Source organism: Acanthopagrus latus, chromosome 16 (assembly GCF_904848185.1).
Source record: "Acanthopagrus latus isolate v.2019 chromosome 16, fAcaLat1.1, whole genome shotgun sequence".
Lineage (NCBI taxonomy): Eukaryota > Metazoa > Chordata > Actinopteri > Spariformes > Sparidae > Acanthopagrus > Acanthopagrus latus.
Window position 1 is genome coordinate 18,910,998 of NC_051054.1, and position 17,401 is coordinate 18,928,398.

General features: G+C 39.7%; 1 protein-coding gene and 1 long non-coding RNA gene across 4 annotated transcripts in view; one reads left to right on the forward strand and one right to left on the reverse strand.

Annotated features, from left to right (window-relative positions):
• Positions 1-5,701: 5,701 nt before the first annotated feature.
• On the reverse strand, positions 5,702-11,551 carry LOC119004935. Its single transcript, XM_037072269.1, has 9 exons — positions 11,440-11,551; positions 10,721-10,798; positions 9,851-9,928; positions 8,981-9,058; positions 8,111-8,188; positions 7,352-7,429; positions 6,997-7,028; positions 6,258-6,313; positions 5,702-6,104 (listed from the first exon to the last, which is right to left on the reverse strand). The coding sequence occupies exons 1-9, from the start codon at positions 11,549-11,551 to the stop codon at positions 6,008-6,010; spliced, it is 687 nt and encodes a 228-aa protein (XP_036928164.1). The 3' UTR covers positions 5,702-6,007.
• Positions 11,552-12,376: 825 nt separating this feature from the next.
• Positions 12,377-17,401, forward strand: part of LOC119034267 — a 5,634-nt gene continuing 609 nt past the window's right edge. The window contains exons 1-4 of one of the 3 annotated variants that reach the window (XR_005079514.1): positions 12,377-12,910; positions 13,429-13,544; positions 15,262-15,330; positions 16,187-17,401. The exon at positions 16,187-17,401 is cut by the window's right edge and continues 609 nt beyond it. This is a non-coding gene — a long non-coding RNA (uncharacterized LOC119034267). Of the gene's footprint in view, positions 12,911-13,428; positions 13,545-15,261; positions 15,575-16,186 lie in introns of those variants that run through there. The other 2 variants (XR_005079515.1, XR_005079513.1) reach the window with 2 other exon arrangements.

A 17,401-nucleotide genomic window follows, 5' to 3' on the forward strand; every position in this document is an offset into this window, starting at 1 on the left:
TCTGTAACTTGTCTTGTCATGTTATTGGTCACCCTGAGTCCTCCCACAGTGATCACATCCTGTTGAATTACAGAGCATGGTTGTGGTTCAGATGAAGGGACTTTTATAAAACTGGATGAAACTGTTTCATGATCCTTTGTGATCCCACTCAAGATGTGACTCTTTAAAAACACCTCACAGACACACAGTTTGGTGTTTTTTGTTTTTTTTTAACCAGCTCAGTAATTCTCCCAGACAGCTGCTCGTCGTAGTTTTGCTCAGACTGGAGGAAATAATCCATTTATCGGGGACTATTTTCAGCGGCAGATTAATCCACGCATGGTGCCGTAGTTAGTCTCTCTGGCAGCAGGATGATGTGTGGGGTGATGATGGGGTGTGTTGAGCCAAAATAAACTACAGTGATAATAAAGAACACGTCAGCCAGTGTGTGTCTCTCTGTGTTTTTGGACAATAAAGAGGGAGGAGATATCTGATACACTCACAATACATGTTGGTAGAGACATTCACTCCGGGTTACATCAGCACAGAGACACGGATTACAAGCACACTCTGAAGGCTCTGATGAGGCGTTCAAGGGTGTTTGAAGTGTTTTGCGCTCTGGTCTGTTTCCTGTGTAGTCGGGATGTGGTCGTTAAAAAGGGAAACTTGGGCGCTGGCCTCTGGACTGACTGACAGCAGGCTATTAGCTTGTTAAGATGTACAGTGGACAGTTTCTTCGATTGCTGGCTCATCATGTCTGACAGCTATAGGTCACTCGATTGATCTGGCCCGCAAATTGCTTTCATACACTTGATGGGGCCTTTGCTTTCTATGAACCTTTTTATCCAGAGAAGGCTGAAGGAGCTGCATACGGAGCCCATACCTCGTTAACGTAGCTTGGACATCTGATGTCTGATATTCTCACAAATTAACGTCTCGTACGTTCCAGAGCTCTGAAAGACACCGAAGGCTTCTAATTAACAGCTTCTCCTGAGAGTCCGCTGGGAGTCACCGAGGCTACGCTCACACAGCTGGCACGTCAGACATGCTTCCTCACTGACATTTGCGAGTGACCGCGTCATATTTTTGTGTCCAGACGACGCTCATTTGTTTCCGTGGGTGGCTATGGTAACGAAATGATCACTACATTCGCTGGCGACACGGTGAAAAAATGTAAGCGGTCAAACGGACAGTTTGTTTCAGACGTTTGTATTTCACACCGTCGTCTTCAGACAGATTCTCTGCGGGTTTGACGTCATCGCTGTGTTGCTAGTGACATAATGATCAGTAGAAATCTGACTTTAATCGCATTTCAAACCAGCGCTGAATGTGAATCAAATTTGCCAAAATCACATTCTTGTGGCTTTTTTTTTTGCTGTCCAGACTTCCTAAAAACAAATGTGGACACAGCAACAAAAGAGATCGCGGCTGGCCTCAGAGAGCTCTCCTCTCCTGGCGCGGCAGATGGCGGGTGTGTTGGCGCGCTCTGTTTTGTTGGTGAATTCAGTATTTTGCACCAACAGAACTTCTGAGCATCCCCAGCTGATTTGTTTCATATTCTTGCATGTAATCCATGGAAATTTTGGCCATTTTGTTCAAAGATGTCCTCACCACGTCCCTCACCGGTGTGAACCTCGTACACCGTCACCCAGAATGTTTCTCTACACCACACATCAGAGGACACTGCTGTAGGCTCAGTCACAGCTCAGGTGTGCCTCACTTCAGGGCTGTAATATTCAAGGGCAGTTCCTCATATGGGCACTATGGGCAGTGGTGGGGGGCAGTGAGGCAGCGGGTTCATCTAATAGCGCACAGCTGATGCAGTTAGTCAGCTAAAGTCAGTCACATCATGATGGGCCCGTAGTTTCACATACGTTCTTTTTCTGGGTTTGGTTAAATAGAGAGATACATTATAAAACAAATCTGCACACCAAGGTGAATTGGCTAAGTCTTAACTCTTGGTTGACAGTGTTGGTGGATGGGTAATGTGTTGATTCCCAAGTGCCATATAAACACAACTGTACAAGAACAGGTTGAAGCCATCATGTGGCCAGTTCAGAAAAAAGAGGAAAGACGAAGAGAAGAAACGAGCAGTAGATAAAGGTATGGAGTTATGTCATCTATTCTTCATGACTATGATCATGCATGCAGGCTAACTCATAAGTTTGCTAGCCTCTAGCTATACTGCTGGCTATAAAAGTAGACGACAACAGTGTTTTGTTTTCCATCCAACTGATTAGCAACCATTATATCTAATTCATTTCACCCTAATAATGTATGTATGTATAGAACACAATGACAAGCTTACAAATAGTTTGGTAAACTTGCTAGATTGTGTGCTGCTCAATAAAGTGAATTATCAATTCTACAAGACGTATATTGCGCTGGTATTTTGTGATAAAGCATTCTGAGTCATTTGGATTGGTGTGTGCATCCCTGCAAAGCATTTTGCAAAGATAGTTATACTGTAATGTCATGATGTGTTATTATACTGGGTGTGTGTGATGTTCCTATAAGCACTGTGAATGTGAATGTGTGGACACTGATGCCCCTGTGCTCTCCATTAGGATGTCCTCTGTCCACTGACCCTGCTAACTGGCTGCCACCATCAATACTTCAGGAAGTCATTGGTAGTTTGGAATTTGGCACTGAGGGGCTTACAGCAAAACAAATGTTCTCATCATCAAATAGTAATTTCTAGAAGTTGAACTGATGGCACAATTTGATCCCATAATGCAAGAGTACATTACATGTCCAAAAAGGGACCTCCAGTTAAACCAGCTACTTCCACATACAAGACAAACTCACTGATTTATTGAGCAGCAAGATCATTTCAGCAAATGGTGAGCGACACTAGAGCAGAGAGGAGCTTTTCTAAGCTGATGTCAAGGATGCAGATCAAACTCAGGAGACAGGAGACGGGGGGGAAACAAAAGGCGAGCTTTATTTAAAGCAAAGCTGAGGAATACAAAAGCTGGGTGCACACACGAAAAGGAGTCCAAGGAGCAAGGACAAAGCAAATAAAACAGCTAAACAAAGTGCAACGGAAAAGCAAAGTTCAAATCGAAATGCAAAATAAGAAAATCAAAATCCAAAACGTACCAAACGGGGACAGGAGACGAGAGGAAACACAGGGAACTTTAAGGAGGACGGAAACAGAAGGAACCACGACAGCTGAAGCTCATCAAATCCCACCTGAGGTCAACCGTGTCACAGGAACGCCTTTCTGGTCTGCTCATCATCGGTATCAGTCACTGGGCAGATTTCATATGATGATGTCATTGATGGCTTTGCATCAAGGAGGGCAGGAGAAGCCAGGCTTTAGATGGCAGTTGTGCCACCTGTTGCCATTGAACCTGTTTTTCTGTGGAATGTCTCAGAAAGGTGTTTTCTCTTTAGTCTGAATATATATTTTCATAAATCAGCGAAGATTAGGAGTAAAACAATAAACATGAATGTAGACAAGACATATGTGAAAACTCTCACATATGTGTCACACTACACAGACATCACTGTGCTGACCTCTGAGTGTGTGTGTGTGTGTGGGGGGGGTCCCTGTCTTTCTCCATCATCGTTCCTCACAGGATCACCGGCAGCCCCATTGAGTCTCAACCACCCACCCTGGTTTCTAGACGGCCCCCCTCACCATCCACCAGCCTCGACCCCTCTTTACTATCCTCTCCAAATTGTCCCAGCATTTAAATAAACTACTCAAAGAGTAAAACTCGGCGTGGTCTCATTAGTGAATGTGCAGATGAGGCTACACTACATTGAGGATGTGTGTGTGCTGTGTGTGCGTGCAGGCATGTCTCTTCGTGCCAGGTCAACAGTGGATTGCGTAACAGCTGCTGGTGCTGTGGTCTGCTCTACAGTGTGTTACATAAGACAATTTGATGTTCACAGTTATAATCCCGCCTGTGCTGCCTGAGCGCTCCCCATCTGGGATTTCCAGGCTGTCCTCGTGCTGAGCTCTGCGCTCGCCTCCCGTCGGAGCAGTTTCGCTCAGACGCCACTCCACATGTGAGGACGAGTCAGGATGTCCCCTCTGACCGGCACTTTGATCTGTGACAGGATGTGTCAGGAACACACACACACACACACACACACACACACACACACACACACACACATGGCTGGATGGTTTGTTGAATCCCTGGCTTTGTCATCAGGACAGCTCTGCTTACAAACTGCCACTGAGTCCATGAGGAATACTGTCATGAATTAACTGAGCACATTTGCTCTCAGGAGGACGGACCCATTTATTTTAATGACCACATAAGCATCACTCCAGCCGCACCACCAACTATTAATCGAGCTGGATGAACGTGAAAAATGTTGAATGTTTTTTTCTTTTTTTTTCATTTTTACCAGCTCCTTGGTTCTGATGTAGTGAACATAAAGGCTGCCAACCAGACGGTAAGCCCAACGTATCTTCATTCTTTGCATCTTCACAGTGGCAAGGATCTGTGTGATGTACCACTATGTGAGTTCCACTTTGGTCCAGATAACTATTAGCCACTAGCATGACATTTGGTACAGATATTCCTGCAGCATGACTCTTCTTCCAGCTCCAGCAGCATGTCAAAGTTTTATCCTGGGAAATAAAAACCCTAACCCTGTGAGACTGACTGCAGCCAGTTAGACGATATACAGTATCCAGCACCCTGGTGGTTTTATGGAGTTGAGCTGCCGTTAGTTACAAGTTATGCGAGAAAAGAGGACGCTCACACAAACCACCTTAAAGGACTGAAATACAAATAACAGTATGTGGAAATCAGTAGAATCAGGAGAGTATGGGTGAGTGTGTCAAGGTAAGATCCACGTGGAGTGCCGGAACATCCTTTGGAGCAGCAGAATATGGTCTGCACTACCCTCAACCAGTTTTAGAGGAAACGCACCTGTGAGCTCAAGTTAGGGTCAGCCAGAAGCCTCCTGGCTGAGAGATGACGCCTCATGTAGCACTTTGATGTAACACGACCTGGACGACTTTAGCAACATGCAGACCGTAGCCACTCACACAAAGCCAGATGGTCGTGGGTGTAGCTGGTGGCCAATCATCCGCCATCGCTGTTGTTCCTACGCACTGTGATGACCTACAGTCGACTCCTAGTATTCTTACACTGCTTTATGTTTTCACTTCTCACACACACACACACACACACGCATACGTGTTTTCAGGACAAATCAGGACGTGTGACAAATATGTGAAAAATGGGAACGTGCCTTTCCCAAGGTCCTAGAGGCTGGGGAATCAAAGTGTTTCTTCCCCATGCTTCCAGGTATATGCCCATCTGTTGAGATTTTGGCTAGGGCTATCTTTTGGCCAAACCTGATTTTAATGCTACTTGTGAGGACATTGTCAGGTTTATGTGACTTATGGGTGCAGTAATATCACACACTGTTATTTCATGTTTAGGGTGAATTGTGAAACCCATGGATACACACAAAATTGTCATGTATACATGACTTATTAAGACCAGGAAAGGGCATGGTCTATATTTTCACCTTGACTCCTGTTGTTTATGTTTAAAATACCAATATAATAGACACAGGTGTACAATAGTCATGCTCATCAGTCAGGTAATGTCTGACAGAAATGTCAGATATTCATATGTTAATACAACACAGTAAAACTGAGCTTTGTAGACACTTAAAGGGAGAAATAGCTAAAAAATGTGGTCGGTCGACTTATTAAGTCTTACTATTGTATTGCATTTATGAATTTTGTAGTACCTGTTCATGTGAATAAAAACATGGAACACTTTCTGCCTTTCTTTCTTTTTTAATTGGTGGCAAAATATGTAAACTTAAACAGAACAGACCACAGCAAATGCAGAAATCTTGCCTCCAGGGAATTGGCACTGCAACTCATCACTAAAGTGCTATGACTGCTGCTCCTCCTCCTGAACTAAAACTTGTAGGTTTCTCTGAACCAGTGATCTCCCAACGGTGTGCTGTAACTATCCCCACTGGCATGTCCTCTAACACTTTCTTGGGAGCAAGAGATTCTGTGATTCTCAATTCATTACTACAAAGACTTTTGTCTGAGGAATTGACACTTGAGTCTGGAACATATCATCAGTATCTTCATAAGCTGTGCAATCTGAAGAATCATCAGTAGAGATCTGAAGGAAAATGGAGAAAAAGGCATTATTACATCATTATCATTCCCCATACAGTTGTGCATAACACGACTTGAAAGTGATGAGTCATTAAAAACATGAAATTGAATTGAATTGGATCCCTTAATACAATCACTACTGTGTCATATTCATTACCTGGTCAAAGCTTGCAGAGTTTCCATCACGAAATCATCGACCAAGTGATGTTCAACCTTTAAAACCATCATTAATACTGTAAATACAAATCAGTGAACAGATAATTTCTCCCCAGTTATATTAAAGTGGAAGTGATTAAATGATTTACATAATCCTTTGAAAATATTTTCCCTCACATACCTACCTACCTATGACATACTATTAGGACAATAATCCCTAAACCACAACACGTCTCTGTGCGATTTGATGTTGATGGTGTATGATTATAAAGGACAGTGTAACAAATATTTTGAGAGAAAACATCTTTTGCAACTTTGTCTTTCAAACATGGTGAATGAAATGGAAAAAACAAGTGAATGAGAGAAATTCTGCTAGGCCCATGGAAGTTCTTGTAAAATAAATACCTTGAAAATAATGAATTTGCATATGACCAAATGTTTGGTTTTTGCTTTGATTTGCATACTCACAGAATTATTCATTCTGGTGAACAGACTCAAAGTCATCTGCCTCTCTCTCTCAAATATCTTTTTCTTGGCCTCATCATAACGTTCCTCACACCAAGCATGATGCCACTTTACATTTTGCAGATGATGGCTTGCTTTTGACTGTCCATATCAAGAATCAAGTGTAAAGAACCATAGTCTTAGTTAAGAGTCTACAATATTTTCTCAAAAAGTAAATATCCCCAGTCAAAGAACATAACATTTTTGAATGAAGGAGAAGAAGGCAGCTGTCTCACTTGCTTTGCAATAGCTGTCAGGTGGGAGGAGGCTGAACTTAAATGAAATGACAGAGATTCATTATTTGTTTGAAATTACACAGAACTCTAACTGTAAATTATGATGCAATTAATTACACTGTAAGTGAAAATAATAGTGGTTCTAACTTCTTCTGTTGTCAAAAAAAGCTCTAAACCCCACACTGATGTAAATCGATCTACTTCCCCAGCAATGCAATACTGACATTGATGATATTGTGAATATTTCATACAATCTAATTGTTTTAAAAGGCATTTCAAGGACATTTCGTGTAGGCACTGGAGCCAAGTAAGACACATACTTAATGGCAAATAGAATAAATTAATGTGTAATTACCTATTGGAAGGATGAAGTGCATCCCTCGCTCACTTCTTGGTCTGCAGAGGGTTGAGTCAGAACCTGAATACTTGGTGTCTGCAACAAAACACAACAATACAGTGTCAGACATATTCACTAATAAATGAACAAATGATCATATTTGCTTCAGTGACCATAATCTACAGGAGGATCTAGGCTCATTATGACAAACTCTATAGAAACAGCTAAAACTGTACAGCATCTGCTACCCAACAATATGAGGACATGTAACACACACACTCTACAGTCGATGGCTCAGACAATATGAGGACATCACCTGAAACACACTCAAGTCTGTCAAAGCCTAAAACAATATGAGGACATGACGACTGAACACATGTAGAGTCCATGTTCCTGACTTTTAACTTCTTCTACTAATGTCAAAGAAAGCTCTGAACCCGACACTGATGTGAACTGATCTACTTCTTAAGAAATACAATCATGTAAACTGATCAGAAGATGCTGAATGGACAAAAACATTAGCAAAAAGGCTTAAAAATAAAGAATTTAGTAAGAATAAATATCAATTTGATGCTTTAACGGGAAGTCAGAGCTAACAAATGGTATAGCCAATTACTTTCTGTGAAGCTATTCACAAAGAAGTAATGTTAACAGTGATATTGTGAACATTTTGCACAAACTGATTGTTTAATACAGTGAAAGTGCATGTCATGTATGCACTGGAGCTAACGGAGACACATACTTAATTCCAAATACAATAAATTAATGTGTAATTACCTATTGGAAGGATAAAGTGGATCCCTCGCTCACTTCTTTTTCTGCAGAAGGTTGAGTCAGGCTCTGAACACTTGGTGTCTGCAACAACACACATCAATACAGTGTCAGACATATCCTGTACTATAAATCCTGACCAATTAATGAACAAATGATCACATTTATTTCAGTGAACATAATTCACAGGAGGATCTAGGCTCATTATGCCAAACTCTATAGAAACTGCTAACACTGTACAGCATCTGCTACCCAACAATATGAGGACATGTAACACACACACTCTACAGTCGATGGGTCAGACAAAATGAGGACATCAAATGAAACACACTCTAGTCTTTCTCAGCCCAGAACAATATGAGGACATGCAACACACACTCTACAGTCGATGGCTCAGACAATATGAGGACATCACCTGAAACACACTCAAGCTTTTCACAGCCTAAAACAATATGAGGACATGACGACTGAACACATGTAAAGTCCATGTTCCTGACTTCTAACTTCTTCTACTATTGTCAAAGAAAGCTCTGAACCCCACACTGATGTGAACTGATCTACTTCTTAAGAAATCCAATCATGTAAACTGATCAGAAGATGCTGAATGGACAAAAACATTAGCAAAAAGGCTTAAAAATGAAGAATTTAGTAAGAATAAATATCAATTTGATGCTTTAACGGGAAGTCAGAGCTAACAAATGGTATAGCCAATTACTTTCTGTGAAGCTATTCACAAAGAAGTAATGTTAACAGTGATATTGTGAACATTTTGCACAAACTGATTGTTTAATACAGTGAAAGTGCATGTCATGTATGCACTGGAGCTAACGGAGACACATACTTAATTCCAAATACAATAAATTAATGTGTAATTACCTATTGGAAGGATAAAGTGGATCCCTCGCTCACTTCTTGGTCTGCAGAAGGTTGAGTCAGGCTCTGAACACTTGGTGTCTGCAACAACACACATCAATACAGTGTCAGACATATCCTGTACTATAAATCCTGACCAATTAATGAACAAATGATCACACTTATTTCAGTGAACATAATTCACAGGAGGATCTAGGCTCATTATGCCAAACTCTATAGAAACTGCTAACACTGTACAGCATCTGCTACCCAACAATATGAGGACATGTAACACACACACTCTACAGTCGATGGGTCAGACAAAATGAGGACATCAAATGAAACACACTCTAGTCTTTCTCAGCCCAGAACAATATGAGGACATGCAACACACACTCTACAGTCGATGGCTCAGACAATATGAGGACATCACCTGAAACACACTCAAGCTTTTCACAGCCTAAAACAATATGAGGACATGACGACTGAACACATGTAAAGTCCATGTTCCTGACTTCTAACTTCTTCTACTATTGTCAAAGAAAGCTCTGAACCCCACACTGATGTGAACTGATCTACTTCTTAAGAAATCCAATCATGTAAACTGATCAAAAGATGCTGAATGGACAAAAACATTAGCAAAAAGGCTTAAAAATGAAGAATTTAGTAAGAATAAATGTCAATTTGATGCTTTAACGGGAAGTCAGAGCTAACAAATGGTATAGCCAATTACTTTCTGTGAAGCTATTCACAAAGAAGTAATGTTAACAGTGATATTGTGAACATTTTGCACAAACTGATTGTTTAATACAGTGAAAGTGCATGTCATGTATGCACTGGAGCTAACGGAGACACATACTTAATTCCAAATACAATAAATCAATATATAATTACCTATTGGAAGGATAAAGTGGATCCCTCGCTCACTTCTTGGTCTGCAGAAGGTTGACTCAGGATCTGAACACTTGGTGTCTGCAACAACACACATCAATACAGTGTCAGACATATCCTGTACTATAAATCCTGACCAATTAATGAACAAATGATCACACTTATTTCAGTGAACATAATTCACAGGAGGATCTAGGCTCATTATGCCAAACTCTATAGAAACTGGTAACACTGTACAGCATCTGCTACCCAACAATATGAGGACATGTAACACACACTCTCTACAGTCGATGGGTCAGACAAAATGAGGACATCAAATGAAACACACTCTAGTCTTTCTCAGCCCAGAACAATATGAGGACATGCAACACACACTCTACAGTCGATGGCTCAGACAATATGAGGACTTCACCTGAAACACACTCAAGCTTTTCACAGCCTAAAACAATATGAGGACATGACGACTGAACACATGTAAAGTCCATGTTCCTGACTTCTAACTTCTTCTACTATTGTCAAAGAAAGCTCTGAACCCCACACTGATGTGAACTGATCTACTTCTTAAGAAATCCAATCATGTAAACTGATCAGAAGATGCCGAATGGACAAAAACATTAGCAAAAAGGCTTAAAAATAAAGAATTTAGTAAGAATAAATATCAATTTGATGCTTTAACGGGAAGTCAGAGCTAACAAATGGTATAGCCAATTACTTTCTGTGAAGCTATTCACAAAAAAGTAATGTTAACAGTGATATTGTGAACATTTTGCACAAACTGATTGTTTAATACAGTGAAAGTGCATGTCATGTATGCACTGGAGCTAACGGAGACACATACTTAATTCCAAATACAATAAATCAATATATAATTACCTGTTGGAAGGATAAAGTGGATCCCTCGCTCACTTCTTGGTCTGCAGAAGGTTGAGTCAGGATCTGAACACTTGGTGTCTGCAACAACACACAACAGTACAATGTCAGACATATTCTGTACTATAAATCCTGACTAATTCATGAACAAATGCAAATGCTAACACTGTAAAGCATCTGCTACCCAACAACATTTAACAAACACTCTACAGTCGATGGGTCAGACAAAATGAGGACATCAAATGAAACACACTCAAGTCTTTCACAGCCTAAAACAATATGAGGACATGACGACTAAGCACATGTAGAGTCCATGTTGCTCACTTCTACCTTCTGTTGTTGTTGTCAAAGAAAGCTCTGAACCCCACACTGATGTGAACTGATCTACTTCCCACGAAATCCAATCATGTAAAATAATAAACAGATGTTAAATGGACAAAAACATGAGCAAAATGATAAAAAAAATATATATATATATATATATATATATAAGATTTAGCGAAAATAAAGATCAATTTGGTGCTTTAAGGGGAAGTCAGAGCTAAGAAATGTATAGCCAATCTCTTTTTGCTAAGCTATTCACAAACAAGTAATGCTAAAATTGATATTGTGAACATTTCACACAAACTGTTTTAATACAGTGAAAGAGCATTTCATGTATGCACTGGAGCTAACTGACACATACACTTGTTTCCAAATACAATAAATTAATGTGCAATTACCTGTTAGAAGGATGAAGTGGATCTCTCGCTCACTTCTTGGTTTGCAGAAGGTTGAGTCAGAACCTGAAAACTGGGTGTCTGCAACAAAACACAACAATACAGTGTCAGACATTCTCAACTATAAACCCTGACTAATTAATGAACAAATGATAATGCTTGTTTCAGTGAACATAATTCACAGGAGGATCTAGGCTCATTATGCCAAACTCTATAGAAACTGCTAACACTGTATAGCATCTGCTACCCAACAACATTTAACACACACTCTACAGTCGATGGTTCAGACAATATGAGGACATCAAATGAAACACACTCTAGTCTTTCTCAGCGCAGAACATTATGAGGACATGCAACACACGCACTATAGTCGATGGGTCAGACCATGTGCACATCACCTGAAACACACCCAAGTCTTTCACAGCCTAAAACAATACAATGATGTTATTCATAACTCATCTGCTGATCAGGCTAATAGATCAGTGTAAACCCTGTGCAAATGTCATTAAACATTAAATAACTTTAACAAATAAAATTAACCTACCCTACAAAAGTACCAACAAAGCAACTTAAAAGATAGATACTGCTATAAAATCAGTATAAAACTGTACTCTACGTGTACTGAACAACTGGTATCATCAATTTGTATTAAATAGGAAAACGTCTAACACTGTCTTGTGCAAAAGAAAAAAAAAAAACAGTTAAAACACCTTGACTGTCTCTGCAATTAAAGAGGAAACAGTTTGTTTGGAGAATCATCTCTTTAACTCAGGTTTGCAATATTATGAAAAGTTATATTCAGCAGCAACTTCTGCTATCTGTTGTTGACAATTAAGCAAAAGTAATTAATTACCAGTTATGATACACCCCTTCCAGTTTGTTTGAGTCCACTGCCTGTTTGAATACTGTTTAGCTAGCTAATTAGCCAACTTTACCTCATGAGGTGCGTGTCGAAGGTTAAATGTCTCCTGAGCGCTGAAGGTCCAGGATGTGCCGTTCACCAAGAGCTCCGCTGCGTCACATCCGTCTCAGAAGCTTTGCAAATAGGTTGATTAGCTAGCTAATTAGCCAACTTTAGCTCATGAGGTGCGTGTCGAAGGATTAAATGTCTCCTGAGCGCCGACGGTCCCGGATGTGCCATTCACCGAGAGCTCCGCTGCGGTCGTATCCGTTTCAGAGGCTTCGCAATTATGTTGATTATATTGCCAAATCAGATGCTGCGTCACTGACTGACTAACCATCCAACGCTGATCTCAAACGTAATCATTGTGTAAAGCTGGTTGCCAGCCGCAGTATGATCAAACGGAAACAAAAGTGAAACCTAATATAAGACTGAACTGTGTATATAACTCCTGGGGGGCTTTTATTTTGAAAGAAAGAGATACAGGAAGAGGTTAATGCAGGAACTTCACCAATCACGGACTTTCCTCGTCTTGTTTACAGTCGAAGCTCAGCAGCACGCACCGGAGTTCAGGTAAGGACAATGTTTCTAAGTTGCTGAGAGTTGTCACAACAATGTTTTGCAAACTGCTGTTATAGTTAATTTGGTTCCGTTTGCATGGTAAACTGCTCTTAAACAACACTTCATAGGCATGTGAAAATGTCCTCATTTTTCCCAGTATCCTGATTGTGGTGTGTTATTTAGGTGTGGTGTTTTAAAAATGTCCTAATTTGTCATGAAAACAACAGCAGCACTCCTGGACCTCCAGATGAACACACAGATTATTGTTTTTTTCCTACTTTTTTAAAAAAAGGTTGCATAATGTGTTGTTCTGAAGGATTTTACAGAGTGACATAACTTAATTACCCACTTTTAATGACTAAACTAATTACTAAATGAAGCTGGCACTGTGTACTGTGCAGTTTTTAATAGTGTTTTAATAGTTGTTAAACATCTGCACTATGTACAAGGCTATATTGTAAAAGCTATAAGGACATTTTAATTTAAAATATAATTAATGAAGTGTTTGCTATGTCAATCAATACTTTTAGGTACACAAAGGGAGGAGAGACTGACCCTGATGATGACCATATTGAACTGGATGACAGCAGCAGCGGCAGGAACCTCCCAGTTCAACCTGCTTTTGCTGTACCTAAAGGGTCCTAAGGTAGAATACTAATTAACTAAAAATGTTACTAACCCACCATATAGTAATATGTGAATTCTTCTTTTATATTGCATGCCTGCTGGAATGTTGTTGTCTCTTAGAACATTTTGGGTGACAACAAGTAAAGTTTGACCACCTCAGTATGTTATTTCAAAGTTGTCACAGTTTAAATATCCCCTCCAGAGGTGTTATGAGATTGAATAAAATACTCTATTTTGAAAAGGTAAATTATCTTGTCAAAATTCTTAATTTCATTTTTACAATATTTGCCTAAATGATATACTTTCTTTTATCCCTGTCGTACCAGGGAGCATCACAGACACAAAACACAAATACTATATTTACATTACTTTGGAGTATTTAAAAAATATATTTGACACACTCAAAGGGATTTTGTAAGGCCACACTACTCACAGGATATCACGTTCAATCTCTGTGAGCACATGCTTCCTGCCTCAGCCAGTGCAGTGGACTGTCCTTCATGGTAAACTTATTTTCTGGACTGCAATAAATATATAAAATGTATCTTACGTTTTAGAATGTAAACATTTGAATGCAATAGGAAAAGGCTATGGATATAAACAACTGGTGCATGCTGTGTAAAATGTAAATAAAAACAGGATGCAATGATTTGCCAATCTCATATACCGATTCTGGCGCTCTGCTCCCAGTGTTCCCCTACTGTTATACTCTTTCTCTTGAGCAGAGCCATCAGCACATCAGCAATGAACTTTCTTCATAGATAAGATACTGCAGCACATTCTGTGTTAATAGATTGCTGGAATCTGTCCCTCTGGAACGTCTTCTCTCAGTTTCAAAACAAGAGCATGATTTTATATCCGAGCTGCCCTGAGCAGAGTTCTCCACGCTGCATGAAAAGTGGGATATTTGGCAGTAAACAGCAATGTAAATTACTGTACACGTTGACAACTCAGCCAGGAGTCAACAATTTGAGGTGAATCCAGCTTATCTCTATCGTTAGAGCAGTGGATGATGCACTTCATTTGTCATTGCTTGTTCACTGGTGGCCATGTTCACTCAGCTTTCAATTGCAACATACAATCGGAACACATGGAAGAAACAGAGTTCCACTAACATCAAACTAATCAATCTACATCAAACTAATATTAACTAAATTAATTAATCATTATAACATGTACATGAACAATATATTGTGGGTAAATTAGCACTTTAGATATCTTTACTGAACAGAACCACTGGTACTTACCTCACCTGCCAGTAAATGACCATGAGCAAACAAGCATGCACCAGTTGTTTATATCCATAGCCTTTTCCTATTGCATTCAAATGTTTACATTCTAAAAAGTAAGATATATTTTATGTAGTTATTGCACTCCAAAAATTTCTATATGTTTACCATGAAGGATAGTCCACTGCACTGGTTAAGGCAGAAAGCATGTGCTCACACAGGTTGAACTTGATTAGCCCTGTCAAATACAATTACAAAATACTGCAAAGTAATGTAAATGTACATGTTAACACATTCAAAATCAAGTAAGAGAAGTACCATGCAGAATGATGTATGTGCAAATTTTGACCCTCGAAGACTGTTTACATACGTACCCAAGTACATGCAAAAGCTCAAACACACAATTGTGGGAACAAGAGGAAAAACACATTTTTGATTTTTGAATTTCAGTATTGATCATGAGGATTAACTTCCACAGACTCATTGTGAAACTTTTTATTTTTGCAGACATTTTTCAAACAAGAGCTGCAGGTCCTGCACAACAGATCCTGAAGACCTTCCCTCGCACTCAGCATGGTCAGCGTATTCAGCTTATACATTCTCACCATGAAATTGAGAACAATAACAACAATATCCTAGAATCTTATTAAGAATCTAGAAGATTCTTGTTATTGTTCTCACTTGCACTGTGAGAATTTGAGTGGCGCTTATTTTGCTCAAGACAGATTACTATACAGAACATTGAGATGTTTACTGTACAGAGCTGAGCACTAACTATTGAATGAGAGTATAGAATATTGTTGTTCACTGTTGGAATTTGGAAACTTTTCATGGGAAACAATAGGAATATATGAGAATGTATAGGAATTAACAGAAATAATGGGACATTTGCAAAATTTCTGGTTAGCATTTAAATGGAATTTAAATGTAGTTAAAAGAAATAACTTGCTTATATCTTGGTTAAAACAATGAGATTTAATACAAATTCCGTTGAATTACTACCCTGTTCTGTGCATTCCTCAACACATGCACAGCTAATTTCTAGAATCCTGCATGCCACAGCAGGACTATTGAAGCCACATTACTGCATGCAAGTTTAACAAGCAAATAAAAGTAAATCAGATATGCTAATGTAAGCTCACTAACATCATTTCATTGACAATTTAAGAGCTTAGCTATCATGGTGCTAGCTAGCACAACTGACTGTGATGTGTTTCTTCTGCCTTCAGCTGGCCTTTTTTTAGACAAGAATGTAGGTTATAGTATGGTTTAGCATACTGATTGAGGAGTGTTCATCTATTCATCTAGCCCTTCTATTCATTTATCCAGCATATCCAGTGCTTGGGGAAACATACTATAACAGTTGTGTATGTTGTGCCTGGTGTTTGACCACCATATCATCGCATCAAAGACTATTACTTGTATCTTTCAGAATCCTGCTCCAGGCAGTGGCGGCAGCTGCGTGTTCAAGGAAAGAAATTGGACTGTGTTGAGTTAGACCTTACACTGGCAGTTGGGGCATTGTATAGCAATTTAACCCACGAGATATAATTTTGACCAAAACCAAACCTATTTAGAACTGAAAATAAATAATTCCACTCCACTCTATCAAAAGCCTTTTCTGCATCCATAGTAATTACCATTTCAGGGTCTTGTGATTCTGGCTTGGACAGTATTATGTTGAGCAGATGGAGTATATTGCAGATGCAGTAGACCTACCAGGCATACTGGCCTGCCTATAACTTCAGTCCAGTTTCCATAGAGCACCAAAAAAGTTAAAGGAGATGTGTAAAGAGACGTCATGTTTTCACTTACTGCTGAGATCACGGTAGAAACACACCGATTCATCCGCGGTGTCAAATATGTGCGACTTTCCATTAACAGTGACCTGTTACTGTGCCGGGTAGATCAACCCCAAGGGTATCCCATCCTTATAAAGGAGAGATCCTTGCAGGATAACCCTGGGAGGAGACGCTCTGTATTTTCTTTGCCCATAGCTGCACTCGCTCTTTCTGGATGTATCTGTGAAAGTGTACAACAATGGGCTGGGAACCCTGTGCTGGCATTGGCCCCAGACTGTGGTGAGATCTGTCCAGTTCAAAGCTAGTATCCAGTAAAGCGTCTCTGGTGCCTCCCTGACCAGCATAATCACAAAGAGTCAAGCATCGGTCCCCTCTGCTTTATCTGTTGCTACACTGCTAGCGTCTGCCTTGTTAGAGTCTTTATCGTGCGGGCTGAAGTGTTGAGTCAGCTGAGGGTGGCTTTTGCTGCATTTCCCGTGGGATTTACTCATTTCAGCTCCAAAAATGTTACGCTGAAAAGGAAATAATTCAAAACGTGGGTGTAGATATGTTAAAGTTACAAATGGTCAGGAAGGAAATGCCAGGCTTTTGATCACTCTGACGCCATTAATGGAAGTCAAAAAAATCTCCAGCAAATTTTTAAAGACCATTTCAATTGTTTAGCTAACTATTTATATATCTGTGCAGAGCATTGCATTAGCATTTTTTTTTTACAAACTTTTCTATCATCTTATTCTACAGAACAATGTGGATACATTTTACCTCAGCCAATGCAGAAGGAAAGGCTGTGAACAATTCCATGCATGTTTGCTGATGACAAAAGAAAATGTTTATATTTATGCTTG

What these genes read in the sequence shown, in the direction of transcription:
- LOC119004935 (XM_037072269.1), bottom strand. Translation starts at nt 11,551, where the DNA reads ATGTCTGACACTGTATTGTTGTGTTTTGTTGCAGACACCCAGTTTTCA. An exon ending in CCACTTTATCCTTCCAACAG is followed by an intron (nt 9,929 to 10,720) that starts GTAATTATATAT and finishes GTGTTGTTGCAG; the next exon opens with ACACCAAGTGTTCAGATCCT. An exon ending in TGACAGCTATTGCAAAGCAA is followed by an intron (nt 6,314 to 6,996) that starts GTGAGACAGCTG and finishes ATGGTTTTAAAG; the next exon opens with GTTGAACATCACTTGGTCGA.